Here is a 16,299-nt window from a genome sequence, read left to right on the forward strand (position 1 = left end):
TAGGAGATGGGGATACGATATTTTTGAGAATTTCTTTCTGACTGGCTCTGAATACAAGTGCTGAACATTTTATTTTTTAATCTTGACGTGGGTTATTTCTTCCTTTTCTTTTGCTGCAGATATCTGGGGAGAAGGCTATCTGAAGATACTTGGTAATAAAGGAAACAGAAGACACAGGAAAATTAAATTTAAAATAAAGGCAGTGTGCCCCAAAGTTTGCCACCTAGCTCACTTGGTAGTACGAGATATTAACTTTACTGCAGCCCTTCTCTTGACTGTGTCCCGAGACCATCACAGCTGCAACAGCACCACTGGTAAATCCATAGTCTTTTAAATGCAGCTGGGGACCTCGCCGTCTTCTCAATCGATGTGAAATGAGTAAATACAAGAACCTGAAAGGTGATTAATCAATTCACTTCAACTGGTTTGTCAAAGATAAGATTTCAGCACCAAACCGGCTGATCCGAGTAAAAACCTTCCAGAATAAAAACGCAAAACTCGATCCATAGTTTTCTACCACCGTCTTTAGGCTGCGGCTGGTGCAGGCGACGGCGGCCACAGCGGTACTTGGGAGAGATGCAAAGATGCCCAGCAAGCAAATTTTAGTGCATCATCTCTTCTTGTCTTACTGGTATAGGGGCTTCACGTTGTGGGTGATTCTAGCCTGTCTCCGCAGGGTCAGGGCCGCGGAGGAGCTGGCAGGGCTCCTCGCGGTTTGCCTTTGTGCTGGCCGCAACTCGGCCTGTCCTCGCGAAGGGCGGAGGGACTCATCTTCTTGCTACACCGCCAGGGTGGATGACAAAGCGTTGCCACTTCATCTTACAGCCTGCTTTTTGTGTACAGCACGCCGCATTTTTTGCTTTCGAGGCTTTGTCTAAATAAATCGCTGCCCAGATTTCTCAAGAAAAGGCTTGAGCTTTGGACGAGGGCTTCACTGTGAATGCCCTTTGGACCACGCAAAACAGTTGGAGCCTGTTGATGAGGGGTGTGTGTTTCTTTACGTGCGATGATATTTTCAGCTAACCACGTACAACAGCACGTGAGCAGCCGAGGGAGGACATGGATGCTGAAACAGCTGTTCTGGCCTTACCCACACTCCTGCAGAGCCCCCCAGCACCTCGCCGCCCTGGGCACCCCGTGCCCCTGCCCTGCTGCCTTTGGAGGCTGTCCCTGGCGGGAACCATGCTGGCATTGCAGAGGCTGCGGCCACAGGAGCAAGCGAGGGTGCTTCCGCTCAGGGAGGGGAATGGTGCACCTGTTCTGGGAGCTGATCTGGCCAAAAACTGCCTGGGGAAGGGGGGGCGATAACCGAGTAGCTCCCTTGCGCTGGAGGGAGCACGGGTGCAACGGTGCAGCACTTGGGAGGCAGGAGGGGAGCCTTCTGCTGGACTGGCAGCAGCCCCACGCAGCAGCTACTTCGGCATATGACATACAGCATTTTTTTCAAGTTAAAACACCTTTGTGCCCTGTGCTCCTAGCCCCACCAGCCCCATGTGCTCACCTCAAAAAATAATCCACCCGATCCACGCTCTCCCTTCTTTACCTTCTGATCTCTGACTGACCAACATGTTACAGCTGAACAGGTCAGTCTGAGGTGCGTCGGCTTGGAAATATGCGGAAAAGAATAAAAAAACCCCAAAACCAGGAGAAACCCAATACAATCTTGTGGGCGAGGGAGCTGGCATCCCTCTGCCCGAGCGCCATCTCAGGAGCACCTCCTGCTGCCTTTCAAGCAGCAGCTCACCAATTAAGGAGAACAAGTGCTTTGGTCCCCGTATTGCGTATGCTATTACACAGCCTCCTGCATAGAAAAGTGACAAGCTCCAAGTTTCACAAGCCTTAAAATTCTTTCCTGGGTGTATTATTAGGAGAAGGAGTGGAAATTTTATAAATAAACGGGACAGACTTTAAAGAGGGTTTCCCAGGAAGTCGCCTGGAACAAAGTTAAGTGGAGCACGATACGTTGACCAAAGGCCTTGGGTTGTCCTCCTGCCTCAGCTGGCCTCACCCTGTCAGGGTGCTTGTAAGGGCAGGAGAAGCTATTTATCAAGTGTTTTGCTATTAAAGGTCAGAAAACTACCTTGCCCTCTTGGAGTCTTTACACAGCCATTCATTTCTTTTCAGCTGCTTCTGAGTTGCCAAAAAAAAAATCTCCTCTTTATCTTCCTCAACAGCTGTTATAATGAACCGTAGTTATTGCTACTGTGGCCATCATAGCTTACATGTTATAGCTTACCTATTCACCTCCTTTCAAATGAAAGCCCAGAGAACCTATTTCAACATCTAAACATCTTATTTTGATAATACAGTATATCTGAACACAGTTTACAACAAATCGTAAGGGACAACAAAATCTGGCTCTTTTATTCCTACATCCTAAGTTAAGGGAATTGAATTTGGGTAGCTGCCCCGTACCAAGCTGACGTGGCACTCACCCACGCAAACCGAGGGAGACCGCTAATTCTGGGGACTTGCGTGGACACTCAGAACTTTACAGTGCAGTTCGTAACAACTACCTGACACACGACAGGGGAATGGGAGTCCCTCTCATTTTGAGAGAACTGATGTAAATGAGTTATGGTCCAAAGTCCTCAGTTTTGCTCACTGACAGCATCTGTGCAGTATGGAGAAAGGGCTTTGAATTCCCATGAGCAAACAGCCTCTGTACCTAGGAAAGACGGTGCTCCAACTTTGAGCCAGTTATCTAGCATATAAGAAACCCAAGAGGAGTCCACAGTGTTTGCAACAGGAAATAAACATCATTAAAATTAAAAAGAAATCAATCATTAGGCTATTTATATAGAAAACTCGCTACTTTCCACTAGAGTAATCTAGGCTGGAATCCTTTCATTCTTTTGCTGTAACAAGAACGATGTGGTTGTGCTCAGAAGGGCTGGACCTCCTTTTGCTCACAACAGTAGGAACACCTACTACAGAGGTAGCTGTTATGTTAACAAGAGTAAATAAAAGCAGTCAAATCCCAGTAACAGCTTAGCTGGATCATGTAATTGCACGTGGCCATCAGTTCAGCCCTGATCACTCCAGTTCAGTGTGAAGTTCACCTCCTACCATGGCATGATGGTCTTTAAAGCCATTAATCAGTGAATATGCAAACACGTTCCTCTTCAGATGCTGCAATCATGAATGTGTGTTGTGGTTTGACCCCAGCCAGCAGCTCAGCCCCATGCAGCCGCTTGCTCACACTCCCGCGGTAGGATGGAACAGAGGATCAGAAGAGTAAAAGTGAGAGAACTCATGGGTCGAGACAAAGACAGTTTAATAGCTAAAGCAAAAGGCGTGCGGGCAAGCAAAGCAGAACAAGGAATTTATTCACTCCCTCCCGTGGGCAGGCAGATGCTCAGCCATCGCCAGGAAAGCAGGGCTCCATCACATGTAACAGTTACTTGGGAAGACAAACGCCATCACTGCAAACGTCCCCCCTTCCCTCTTCTTCCCCCAGCTTTACATCCTGAGCATGGCCTCATACGGTATGGGATATCCACTTGGTCAGTTGGGGTCAGCTGCCCCAGCTGTGTCCCCTCCCAGCTTCTTGTGCACCCCCAGCCCACTCGCTGGTGGGGTGGGGTGAGAAGCAGAAAAGGCCTTGGCTCTGTGCAAGCCCTGCTCAGCAGTAAGGAAGACACCTCTGTGTTATCAACACCGTTGTCAGCACAAATCCAATACACAGCCCCATGGCAGCTACTATGAAGATTAACTCTATCTCAGCCAAAAGCAGCGCAACGTGGTTTCTTGTTTCTCGCCCAGCTGCAGCCATTGCCAGGCTCATTCTGCTAAGACCTCAGGATCAAGAGGAGCGTGCATACCGGAGGAGGGGAACCATGGGATGCACAGCTTTCTTAGGGAAAGCCCAACAGTGATGTGCTGTCTTTCAAAAAAGGGTGCGTGGGAGAAAGGGAAGCGATCTGTTACCTGGCACTGGCTTTCACTTTTCATCCTCAGCCTGCAGACGTGCTTTAATTCCCCAATGCCAGGTGAGACAGGATCACAAGGGTAAAATGGTGTTTTTCTGAGATGGTCCAGAACGAGTAGGCACAGGATTTGAACACACGGACCCTGACAAGCAATGGCTAGACAGGCCCGGTTTTCTGTTCCAAATCCTTCAGCCTACCTCTGTTTTTATATGATGCCTGTAAGAAGCTTTTAAGAATGTGAGACAAAATAAAACACAGAGCATGTCTGTATAAAGGCATTCAGCAAGAAGAGCTGAAATTTATTCAAATTTTCGTAATTACAATAGAGACTTCAGACTTCGAACTTCTAATTCACAACAGCAGTAAAAAAGGAAATGGTGAAATGAGTTGTATTAAAGTGCAATGATGTGGAGAAAACCATTGAAATAACACAAGTGAGGCTGCGGTGAGAAATGAAAGGACAGTCTCATCTTAGCGATGGCAGCAATATATAAGCAAATTATGTTACAGATAATTTACAAAATAACTTACATAGATGAAGATAAGCTGAACCTCATGTTGCCATTCCACTGTTAAATATCAGACTAAATATTCCCGGTCAGCCCAGTATTATACGGGAGATAATTAAAAAGAGATCAGAGGATTTCTGCATTGGAAAAGATGCCTGAAATAAAACCCTGATCAGCCTTTATATTGCAGTATTGCAAGAAACCTAAGTGTTCATGAATTGTAAAGTGACACATTCAGCAGCATGAAGATTATAAATACATCTTTTACATCGATACATTATATCTACACACATATACATATCTACACACACATATACACACACAAGCACATACATGCACATATATATGTACATAAATGTACGTGTGTGCATATATATGCTTCAGTTTGTACTGACCGTGGTCAGCTGCGTTTTGACTGTGTCTGGGGTAGGGTTGCGTTTGCAACTCAGGAGTAAGATCATTCTTTAGAGTATTTGTCCTTTACGTTTCCCAAACTGCAGCCTCTAAAATCTGAAATTCTTTATAGACAGACTTCGGGGCGGGGCCCAGCCATCAGAGGGTCTGATGATCAAGACCAGTTTCTGTTGCTTCTGAAAAATAACGCTCTTATTGTCCCCGTTAGTTTTAAGTAATATGATACATGAAGCTGTTAAAAACCTATTTTCATATATGTAAAAATATTTGAGAGAGGGACAGAAATGAATACACTATTCCATACACGCACACAGTTCTGGACTTTGTAAGGATGAAGTGCAAAGCACATCTGACAAGGTGAGAATTTACAACATTGGCTTACATCAGACCTTGAGAAATGGCAAGTTTAGCATTACCCTTCCTTTCAAAAAAATTTAGAATACTTGTCTGTAGCATAGATCTGCCTCTTCTCTAATAAAGATTTTTTTTCTCCTGTGCTCCCCTTTTCTAGAAAAATGTTGTCATTGTGTTCTTCTCTTTTAAATAAATCTGCAACAAACACTACTGACTAAAAATATGTCTGGTTTCTAGCCCTCATAGGTTTGTCTGAAGGAAGGCTCCTGAACCATAGCGCAGCCGCAATAGTTTCCTCTGCCTGTAACTGCATGTTAATTGTGAGAGATGAAGGTAATCGTACAATTACAGTTTATTAAGAAATCATTTAGTGAATAAGAACATTTGTGTTTCCTTGTGCAGCTGCATAAGGACAAAGATACTACTAAATTGCCAAGGCTATGTAAACACAGTGATTTTGGTAAAGAATTTGGTTGAGAGGCCAAAATACCTCAGAAAACGGCTATTCCATTGCACACATCATTAAAAGGTTGGAAAGGATAAAATAATAGGGTTTTTTTGATGCTGTTGTGGTCAGTGGATTGGTCATGTCTGCATCCCAGTCTATAGGGAGCACAAGGATATCCTGAAGACCCAAGAGAAGAGAAAAGGCTGGACCAGACCTCCTTCCTGGTTACTGTAAGAGTCCCATTCACTGCACTGACTGAGGTATGTCCTTGGAGAAAGGGGTTTTGGGGGAGGAGAAATTGTAAACTCCGATTTATTTTCTTCATTCCTATCCTGTACAGTGGTTGCTGTGTTGGTTTACAATATGGTTTTAGCACTGAACAGATTTTGTTTGCTCACGTTCAGATCCTGGCTGTTACAAAATGCTACACTTCTGCAAGAAACCTGATTGTATATCAGTGACAAAATGTGTTTTATGCTAACAGCTCTGCAGCTTCAGACTTCAGAGCAGAAGCCTCTGCAAGACCCTATTTCAAACCATTTAACTTTTATTTACAACTTCCCATTCCATGCGCTTTTCATTGGGATCTTCTGGGAGAACCTGTAAAAATCACCAGTGAAAATACTCAAAGCTGGCAACACAGAACCGGTGGTTCTCTGAGTCCAACATCCAGAGCTCTGCACAAAATGACAAACTCCAGATTTACCTTCCACGGAGGTGGGGTATTTAACGTTAGCCCTTAATGTCCGAGAAGCTGGTGCTGCTGGCATTGCAGCTATCACTGCAACTCGATGATGTGCTCAAAGTGCTGGAGGCAGTGCCTGATTCTGGGAAAGGGAAAGGAAAGAAAAAAAACCACAAGAAAATATGATACAACTTTTGTAAGAGGAACCTTCAGAGAGACAATCATCTCATTCATAATAAATAGCCTACCAGAGCTGCTTAAAGATTGAGCTGATTTTGAATTGCCTATGAGCATCAGCAGATTGTTTGCTGGGATCCAACCTTCTCTACCAGTGCTCAGGTTCTTTACGCACCTAAAATAATATGAAAATAAAAAGTCAAATTGCTTCATTTCCTGCCTTTGAAAGTTTTACCCTAAACATCTGCCTTCCAAACACAGTTCTGCGTACCAAAGTCCATCCTCCCCTTCACGAATCAGTTGAACTAGATCTCCACTTCTCACTGTAAATTCTTCAGAAACTCCTTTCTCGTAATCAGTCACAACTGTATATTTACCAGGAGTCTAAATGCAGACAGAGGAAAAACATAAACAAATTAATTCTGTGGAGTAATTTAAGGTATGCTGCAGGTATTTAAGGTATTTTTTGTAACAAAAATTTTCATACTTTTCCCTGCTTTCTCATGCACATACATGCTGGAGACAGTGTAAATATACATACTGAGAGGCAGTAAAACTTTGCTGTTCAGTTACATGCCAATTCAGTACGTGAATTCTCACACCCTGAAAAACATGTAGTGAAATGTTCCCATTACAACAATTAACTCAGGTATCTACCAAAAAAAAAAAAATCCACACACACCCCCCCAAACCCCAAAACCAAGCTGGCAAACTGGTGACGTGACGTATGTGTGGAAGTCTGTTAACATGGTGGCTGAACATGTCACCGCTTGACTGCTGTGCTACGGCATAAGCAGTCACGGCGTCATTAGTCTGCAGGTGTACAGAGGCACAGACGGACCTTCCCAAGGTACAAACACAAGGCTGATTTAAGAGAGGGGGATATTTTCCATTCCTCTAGGAGCTTTGCCCAGCTGAGAATTTCAAGGCAGACACTTTCCTTCCTGCAAGGTTCAAAAGCATTCCTGTACACTGCCACACACAACAAATGAGTAACATTTGCTTAGCTCAACAGGAAAGCATTGCTGGTTACCAGCTTCATCTCGCCTCCCCCTCCTCCTCCTTCTTCCTCTGCATCTGATGAATTCAGCGGATCTTCAGCGCTAGACCAGCCATCATTTTCTTCAGACGCATCAAGAGAATGAGATGTTTTAGCCCAACCTTGGGGAACAAACAGCTGCTGGTTAACTTTGCAGCAGTGAGCCACTGACTGGGAGAAATGTTCTTCCCACTGAAAAGCTCTGAAGTGATCAACATAAACAGGAGGAAAACCGTACACGGAGAAGTTATTACAGCCACCAGATGAAATTCACAGCTGGCAAAAATTGGCCCGTTTCCATCAGAGTAAGTGGAGTTATGGCAATGCACAGCAGTGAATTTGGCCCTTTGGTTTTATATAGGGGGAAGAGATGGAAAAAACACAAATTCCCAACTAAAAAGAAGCTACTTCTCCCTTTTACAAAGGTGAACAATAGATACTCTTTTTCTTGGGAGGAGGTAGAAGACAGGAACGTGCACTCTGTGGGAAGAGGGTGAACACACGGGGCTGTCACCCAAGGCTGTCACCCAAGGCAACCTAACCAGCCTGCTGGAACAAGGGATGGATGCACATAGCTTTGTTCAAACTGTTGACCGCTTAGAGCTGCCAAGAAATTTCACACAAGCTACAGGCACACTGTACTTCACCTGATGATGCAGCTTATTATTTCAGGGTATTCAGGCACAAGGATTACTTAATAATGCTGAATTGTCTTGGTGTTAAGTGATTGCACCAAACACCACAAGAACAATCTCCTGCCTGTCATTTATTGCCAAGTGTTCCTTTTTCTCTCTCAGGGTGAAGCATTTCATTTATTTACAAGGTTGAATCATATCCAGAGAGCACAAAATCCTCTTCCAAATAAAACTATAGTAAGTTTTACTAGTGGGATGCTTTTTCACTGAGGTCAGCAGCTGCTAATTCATGTGTCCAGCTTATAATGAAAAATAAGTCATTATAAAAGACACAAATATTTGTAGGTAAGATTTTGGTTCAAGCCAAAGGGTAATGACACTCAATGAAAAGAATGAAAGAGGAACAAACCTCCCAACTTTTATGTAAATACTGTTATGCTGTGAAAGCACTGGCATTCTTGCTCTTTGCTGCTTCTGAGGCATTTCTCTCGTGGCTGCTCATACCAGCACATTAGGAAAAAACCTGAGCATCGTCAGAGTAAAGCCAGAGCAATCTAAGAATCACAGGAAGAAATCACACCCAGAGCACAAACATCAGAGAGGAACTGAGCAATAAAATCCTGCTCTATTCCATGCAAATTTCCTTGGAAGCTCACATCTTACAGCTGGCTCGTGGGATACAGCTGAAACCCTTTCCATTGTTTCCAATACAAAAGAAAACTTGGTTTCTCCTAATTGTTCCAAGCTCTCATTAGAAATGGAACCAACAAGTTGCACAAAAGAAAGTGAAATCACTGTAACTGCTCTCTGCCTGTAGCATCACACTCGCTGGCCTGGTCATCATGGACCATTTTAGGCAACGGCTCTTGTTTCTCAGCCTCTTCTTTTTCATATATTGTGCCGATGTGGGTCAGAGCAGACCCGCCTGATCCTGCCATAGCTACAGTACTCCTGCTCCTCATACAAGCTGGCGCTCTACTATTAAAAACTGTGTATAAAAGCCCATGTCATCCTGGGCAGGGTGGAAGTGGTCACTATGGTGCCATGCTAACTACAGGCACCAACATTATGCATGCACGTTCTATGTGCACGTGTGTATTCTGCACGGTGTGACTAAACCGGAGCTCCCTACAAAGGCATGAAATGTCAAAAAATGGCAGACAATCTTGAGGAAAGGCAAGCTTATGCAGAAATGAGCCTAGATTTGATAGTGCCGGAAAACCAAGAATTCATTAACCACTTTTTTCGGAAACAGGCCCACCAGTTTCTTCACAGAGATAGGATCTATCTGCAAGATGTGATTCTGTCACCGATTCATTTTCCTTGAGCTCACTGTGATGTAAGTTGGAGCGATGTATCAGTGAAAGCAGTGAAACGAGTGGCATCGATACGCTCCGCACCAAGTTGCTGTGGCCATCACCTGGTGCAGTTTCATCCTGAAATGCCCTGGTCAACTGCCCACTTATCCCGCTTTGAGTTGGGGAAGGAGAAGAGATGAAGTGTTAGAAAAGAGGTCAGAAGTTGCGAGACAGAGAGGGCATCAACTAGATGTTTTGGTTGGTTTAGTGGTTTCATAAAGTGAGAGGCTGCTGGACAGGAGCGCAAATCAGACAAGTCTGTTCTGAGGGCCCAACAATTTTATTGTAAATGAGCAATGATCAAGGACTCTCCCTGGAAAATTTCAGCATCCATGGAAAAGGCCACAAAACACCCTTTGCTTTCTGATAGCATTTTCAGGCCCTCAGGATTTCCATGGTACCTGGATATCTCAGAGGTTTCACTGCTACCTGCAGAAAAAAATAGCCTCGTAACTCCCATATCCACACTCGTGGAGTTTCTGCATGCATCTGGCCTGGGATTACGTTGCCTGCTGCTCACGCAAGGTGAATGGTGTTGCACAGTTTCCCCAGCACAACAGCTGAACTTGCATCGTTTCCACAGAACGAGTCAAAGACAAAGGCTGTGGGAGCCTGGAGAGGATGATAGTAGGGCTTGAAACAGCTTCATCTTTAGAATAATATTTTCTAAAGGATATGGTGGTGGAAAGAGAGCCAGGAAGAGAGGGAGCGCTTTCCTTGTACTCTCTAGTTAATTAGCCGCAGGGATTTGTACCTAAGCCTTCACCAACAGCCTCGCTGGTTAGAAATGGGTCATTTAACAGAAATGCTTTTTTATTCTTTGCTTAGTTGTGGGTTGGGAGGACAGGAGGCAAACTGCTACAAGAGGTTTAGTTAAATTATCTGGGTTTCACAGGGTGGTAAAAATTGCCTACTGTCATCCAAAGAAAGACGCAACAGGACTGTGACTACAGTAGTAAATGCAGTTCTAAAATGGAAATTCCATGTGACAGTCATAATCCCCACTCTGACTAGAGTAAATGAATTTCAGATTTTTTTTTTCCTTTTTTTTAAAGTTAAATCCTCTCCACAAGAGGCACAGTGACAGGAGGATGCTAACCAGAAAACCAAGTGTCTCACAGCAACTGGATAGCACTGTAGTTCCATTAAGCATAAAGCTTCTGGTTATTTCTTCAGCAAAACATCCCTTTCCCACTGTCCTCTCCCAAAAACTAGTTATCCATATGCTACTTCATCTGAAGGCAAGGTAAAACTTCTACCAGTTGTGCTATTAGAAATACAGGATATACAGAAGCTGACAGATCCACTTGGACAAACTCAGCTGATACCAGTACTGCTGCACACAACAGCATCATACAGGTATCCCCAGCACTCTGATGTAACATATTACACGAGGGATGCGTGGATATTTGCGGAGTACAAGATGTGGTATCACTCTACCTCTTAAACCAAAAGGAGTTGGGTCACTCACTACTTCGTGCCGTTTAGCTTTTTTGTCAGGACTGGTAGGAGAAGCTGCAGGAGGATGAATAGGCAAAAAACACAGAAGAGAGATATTGAAGAACTGGAAAAAAGAGAATAGGTGGATCGCATGCTAAATACCTTTGAGTTTACACTGGAAAACAAATGGATTCTGTAATCACTCTAGTTTTAGCTGTCATTGGTCAATTACCACAGAAGGAATTAGTTATTTACATGTAGTTATTTCAAGATGAATTGTCAAATTTATTTTACAGTAATAAAGTATATGTAAATTTTTCTACATGAACTAGACATCAACTGAACACAATTATGTTTGTCTAAAATTGAAATTACCAAATTACACAATCATTTTTATATAAATCTAGTGCTACAGCAATACCTGGTCCTGTAAGAAGGATCATTGGCAATGTCTGGCTTTTAGCAGAAGGAGATGGAGTTTCTGTCAAGGCAAGCATGGGATATTAGTGCTTACCTCATTAGCATTAGATACGCAACCCTAGACTCTCTCCAGAAAGAACTCAAAGGTAATCAGGTTTTAAGAAGGCATTCCTTCTGAAAAGGTGCTTGGGGGTGGGCGTGGAAATCATGCTCTTGACCAAGTGCCATTATCTTAATGCACTTCAGACTGTTCAAAGGCAGCTGTTCAAAGCAAGAATTGAATATACCAGTGTGATTACTTGGCAGGAGGAAGCAAGAAAGGTCTCAGACTCCTATTGCCTGTTTTAGCAAAAGAAGTAAAGACCGTTTCTGGACACATAAGGAAATTCTTATTTATTTTCGTATCCAGCAAAACAACATTGTCATACACAGCGGTCATGCTTTGGGAGTTCTGTTGGCAAGGATGCTAACACAGAAATACTCTAGAAAACCTTGATTCCTTTTTGCCAAGTACAGGTGCATTTGGGGCAGATCCACTGAAGCTAGAAGCAGGCCAGGTATCTGATCTGAAGACAACCTCCTTCCTCTAGTTTTCCTACAGGAGCGGGGCACTATAAAGTCCTTCCTTGGCCATGATAGCGAGACTAGAGGCATTGGAAACTGCACTCCTGCCCTTGCACCTCCAACAGCTCCATTTTTCCCAGCTGCATCTCCCTCTCCCACTCTGGAGCTGGTTTCTCTTGAAACCTCCCTGCCAGGGTCAGTGACTCAGGAACCTAGCTTGAACTTAGGAGAACAAGCTAGCGTACACACTGATAACCTGTTACACTCTACACACACAAAGTGATGCTTCAATGACAGCCTTAAAGACAAAACAATCTAGCTTTTTTTAAAAAATTACCTTTCTGACTTTTGAGGTTAGTAAAGCTCTGCAACGTAAAGCGCTTTTTTGACAGTACAGAGCATTCTGAGGTAGAGCTAGTGTCATCTACAAAGGAAGAGAGAGACACAAAGAAAGGGGAGAAGGCCATGAAGAGGTAAAGGCAAAAAAATCATTCGCAGCCCTGCCAGGGAACCGGCATGTTAGTATGAGAAAGGACAACTCAAAGTCCGGGTACAACAAAAGAACCGAAGTGGCCAGTTGTTGTCACTGTACAGGGGCTTGTGTTGCCACTGGTCTAATAAATAATCTCTGTGATGGGAACCAAAATTCATGAGAAAAAAAAAAAACTCTTCAGAACAGATAATGCCAAGTAACTTATGCAGAGGAAGAGAAACCTGAGAAGCTCGGCAGCTCTGAAAGGAGACTTACTGCAGACCTGGACCTCATAACCCACAATTCCCACCTCCTTTTGGCTACCCTTCATCGAGGTGGCTTTGGGCCTGTCCACACCGCACAGTGGAACGCAGAAACCCCGAAGCTGATGTGACCAGCGTGCTGGTACAGTATGGGCAGCACTTTGTGGGTGGGCTGCCTTAGGGCCGGAAGCAGCACAGCCCTGCTCGTTCAGGTGTAATGCTGTGTTTGCCTGCACTACCATGGCTACTCTGCTGGTGGATCTGCCTGTGCATGTGCAGTGCAGGCATGCTCTTCGCAATTAAAGATAACAATACGTATGTGTAAACTCACCTTTGCCTTTCTCAGGGTACTTTGGTGCTATTGTGGTGCCATAACCTTCTAGACTTGTGAGATCAGCTTTTCTCTCCTCCATTTTTTTGGTGTTTCTGATCTGGTTCCGTGAAGGACTGTTTTTTGGAAGAAAATTAAGACAATCAATCCATCTCCAGCAAATTTGGGTCTGAACAGGGGTGATGATCTTCAATCATGGGCTGCCTTTTACATACAGATATACAGACTGAAGACCATTTCTTAGCTACTTCCCAGATCATACCTTCCAGGATTGAAGTAGTCATGGTGACTGTGCATAGAAAGACCATGAGCACATACAAAGGAGAAAGACTCCCCTAACCATCTGCAACCACATGTATTATGGCAGTGAGAGCTACTGAAAAAGGCAGCTCAGGATAACTTCCACTCAGTCTCAGCTATGGACACACATTCTGTGCTGACAGCTTCCCCCTAAACATACTAAGGGGGAAGAAAAGGGGTGGGGGGTGGGGAAGGAAAAAACTCTGCCCCTCAGAAGCTGTTAGCACAGGAACAGATGAGGGATGAACAAAGAACATAGGTTGGATCTTGCAGTTGGATTCCCATCACACCTCCAATTGGGAATGAGAGAAAGACATCCCACAAATACTATATATCTGGGAAATTCTTCCTGAGTGGTAAGTAGATGCATAAAACACGCAGAGCAGTGAGCTACTGATACATAATCAAGCACACGCCATGTGGGAATGACTGAAGATACGAGCACATGGGTTTATGGGTATACACACATATACATATAATGAAAAAAGTGTGAGTAGCAAAGGATTAAAAAGTGGTGTCAGAGAAGGGCAGAACAGCAGGTGGGAGCGGAAGAACATACAACTTGGTAGGGTGAAGGATAAGAAACAGGAAAAGAAGAAAAGCTTTACTCAGAACTGGGACATGGAAGGAATCAACACATCACTTAGTTTAAAAAAAAAAAAAAAGAGAGAGAGAGAGATTGGAGGACAATGACAAGGGACACAGAAAACATAATGCCCTGAAAAAAGACAAAAAGGAAGATAACTTGACATTGGAAAAGGCAGATAAAAATAATCCAGGTGAAGGAAAAGAACAGAGAAGGAAGGAAAAGGCTGTTCAACAAACAGACCCATAATACCACCAGGATTTTGGCTAACAGAGAATTACTTTTCTTTGTTGTTCTCTATTAACTGGCAAGGCCCATGCCACTGCTGCTCAGTTTAACAGTTCTGGAGATGTACAAACCCCAAGCTTTACAGCTTTATAGTAGGAAGAGACCTGTAAAAACCCTAAAACATAAGGGCCATTATTAAGGGATAAGAGTAATGAAGAACTGCCAACTAGGTGTATTAGTATATTTAGAGGACAGCCAGGCTGATTTGACAGATTTGACAACATACTTACCTTGTACAAGATGATGCTGGTAGAGGTAAACTCTGTGTTTGTTCTAGTGTCCTGTGCTGACTAGCTTCTGTAACGAAGGAAAGAAGAGCTAGTAAAATTCATTTGTGTTTTTAGCTTTTAATTTCTATGGTCCTACACAGTGAAGATACACATGGCACATTTTGAAGTTCAAAGAGAACTTCAAAGAGATTAAAAAAACCATATTTTACCTCTGCATGCCTGCAGTTGACTTGTCAGCACTTTTCTTATTTCGTTTACCCAAGTAGCTTTAACTTCAGGTGTTGGTGCCTACCAGAAAATAAATACAACCAGCCATCAAGCACAGAATACTTATTATACAAGGAGCTGCATTCCAAAGCACAGCCTCAGAGGAATCCTTCAAGAGGGACAGACAGAGGTCCTCTCTAGTCCTTCAGTGACCAGAAACTAGTTGTGATGAGTGGAACATGATGAGGCAGAAGCTGTGCATGTGCTACAGTCAAACCCTGGCTCCCAAGCCACCACTACTCCAGTGAGAGGAATAGTAATGGTGTATAAAATATCCCCCACGGATACAGTAGAACATGATAATTTTTTCCCCCAGAAGACTCTGCAGTTGAAATATGTTGTTTAAGAAACTACCTTATGAATTAATCTGCTCCCCGCCCCACCCCCCCTCGCATTTCCTCATCACTGTCTACTAGTGGGAAGGGAAAAAAAAAAACCCTAGATCATCTTCAGGTTAGACTTCCCCCTCTTCTCTCTTTTTTTTTTTTAAAGCAGCATTTTACTTACCTGTATGATGTAGACTTCTTCCCTTGCATTATACCATATTTCAAATTTTTTTGCATCCCCTTTGACATTTTCTGTTATTCCAACTGCTGCCATCTGGAAGCAAAGAGAACAGAAGCTGACCTGCCAAATTGCAATTACAGTAACAATGGAAGCAAGCGGCTACCGGGATTCTTTGGTACCCTATTTCTGAAAAGCCAAGGCACATTTGGCTTCTTGCTCAAGGGAAACAATAACTAACAACACATGACCTGCTTGTTGGATGTAAGACATTTAGTGCTTTGTGTCAGCTTGGCTACCTCAGACAGAAGAAAGGTTTAGGTATGTTAAATTGAGACTGACCCACAAGGTGTCTCTTAAAATTCAGACCACCAAATCTTACCTCTATTTTATACAACCCTTCTCTACTCATTATTACATTTTCTGTGTGGTTAATCAACTGCTATTCAGCTAGACTAGCATGGTTTGCATTTTCTCAAAGGATAATCTCCCTCTACCCCAACTCTCTAACAGACAGCAACACAAAGTGACACAGACCTGCAGCACCAGTTAGGTTTGCCTGAAAGGGTAAAGTTCCCAATGCAAAATGATAACACAGCTTCGCTCACAAAAAACTAGAATATTGCATTGCTGCAGGCTAAGCCCTCAGTACCTCAACCTTTCCAGACTGCTCAGTGTCTTACATTTAAGGAATGTTTGTAGCTGTAAGAAGGTGCTTTCTCATATCCCTCTCCGTTTTCTTCTCGCTTTTTACAGAACAGCACTGCTTTCTCGTGGAGGAAGAGGTGTCGCTGCATTGGCTTGAAGCGTGCCAAATCTTTCACCTTTGAGTGACCCTTTTTATGATCAGTCCAGACATTGAACGATCCCTGCATTAGAAGCTTGCCCAGCTCATTCAGGTTTCCCTGGAACAAAAAAAAGCGTTATTTTTAACCACGAAAAAATAACATCAGATTAAAACACATACTCTGAACAGGTCTTTACAAGTTTGGTCATTCCAAGTAATCTCTCAGATCAGTGTTTATGTTGGGTTTGGAAACGTAATAAAAATAAAGTCAGTGTTGGATTTCTACAGGTAATTTT

The 16,299-nt window shown here is 43.5% G+C and overlaps 1 protein-coding gene across 10 annotated transcripts in view; it reads right to left on the bottom strand.

The window, feature by feature from the left end:
• Positions 1-4,202: 4,202 nt before the first annotated feature.
• The window catches only part of MCF2L (MCF.2 cell line derived transforming sequence like), a 164,689-nt gene continuing 152,592 nt past the window's right edge, over positions 4,203-16,299 (bottom strand). For 4 of the 10 annotated variants that reach the window (XM_064440145.1, XM_064440107.1, XM_064440134.1 and 1 more), the window contains 11 exons: positions 15,900-16,121; positions 15,220-15,312; positions 14,655-14,733; positions 14,446-14,512; positions 13,042-13,157; positions 11,413-11,472; positions 10,992-11,066; positions 7,553-7,680; positions 6,791-6,903; positions 6,591-6,694; positions 4,203-6,484 (listed from right to left, as the gene is read on the bottom strand). In XM_064440145.1, the coding sequence (XP_064296215.1) occupies positions 6,390-6,484; positions 6,591-6,694; positions 6,791-6,903; positions 7,553-7,680; positions 10,992-11,066; positions 11,413-11,472; positions 13,042-13,157; positions 14,446-14,512; positions 14,655-14,733; positions 15,220-15,312; positions 15,900-16,121 (1,152 nt within the window). In that variant the 3' untranslated portion in view covers positions 4,203-6,389. Of the gene's footprint in view, positions 6,485-6,590; positions 6,695-6,790; positions 6,904-7,552; positions 7,681-10,991; positions 11,116-11,412; positions 11,473-12,312; positions 12,400-13,041; positions 13,158-14,445; positions 14,513-14,654; positions 14,734-15,219; positions 15,313-15,899; positions 16,122-16,299 lie in introns of those variants that run through there. The other 6 variants (XM_064440137.1, XM_009514783.2, XM_064440160.1 and 3 more) reach the window with 5 other exon arrangements.

This window comes from Phalacrocorax carbo, chromosome 1 (genome assembly GCF_963921805.1).
Source record: "Phalacrocorax carbo chromosome 1, bPhaCar2.1, whole genome shotgun sequence".
Taxonomy (NCBI): Eukaryota; Metazoa; Chordata; class Aves; order Suliformes; family Phalacrocoracidae; genus Phalacrocorax; species Phalacrocorax carbo.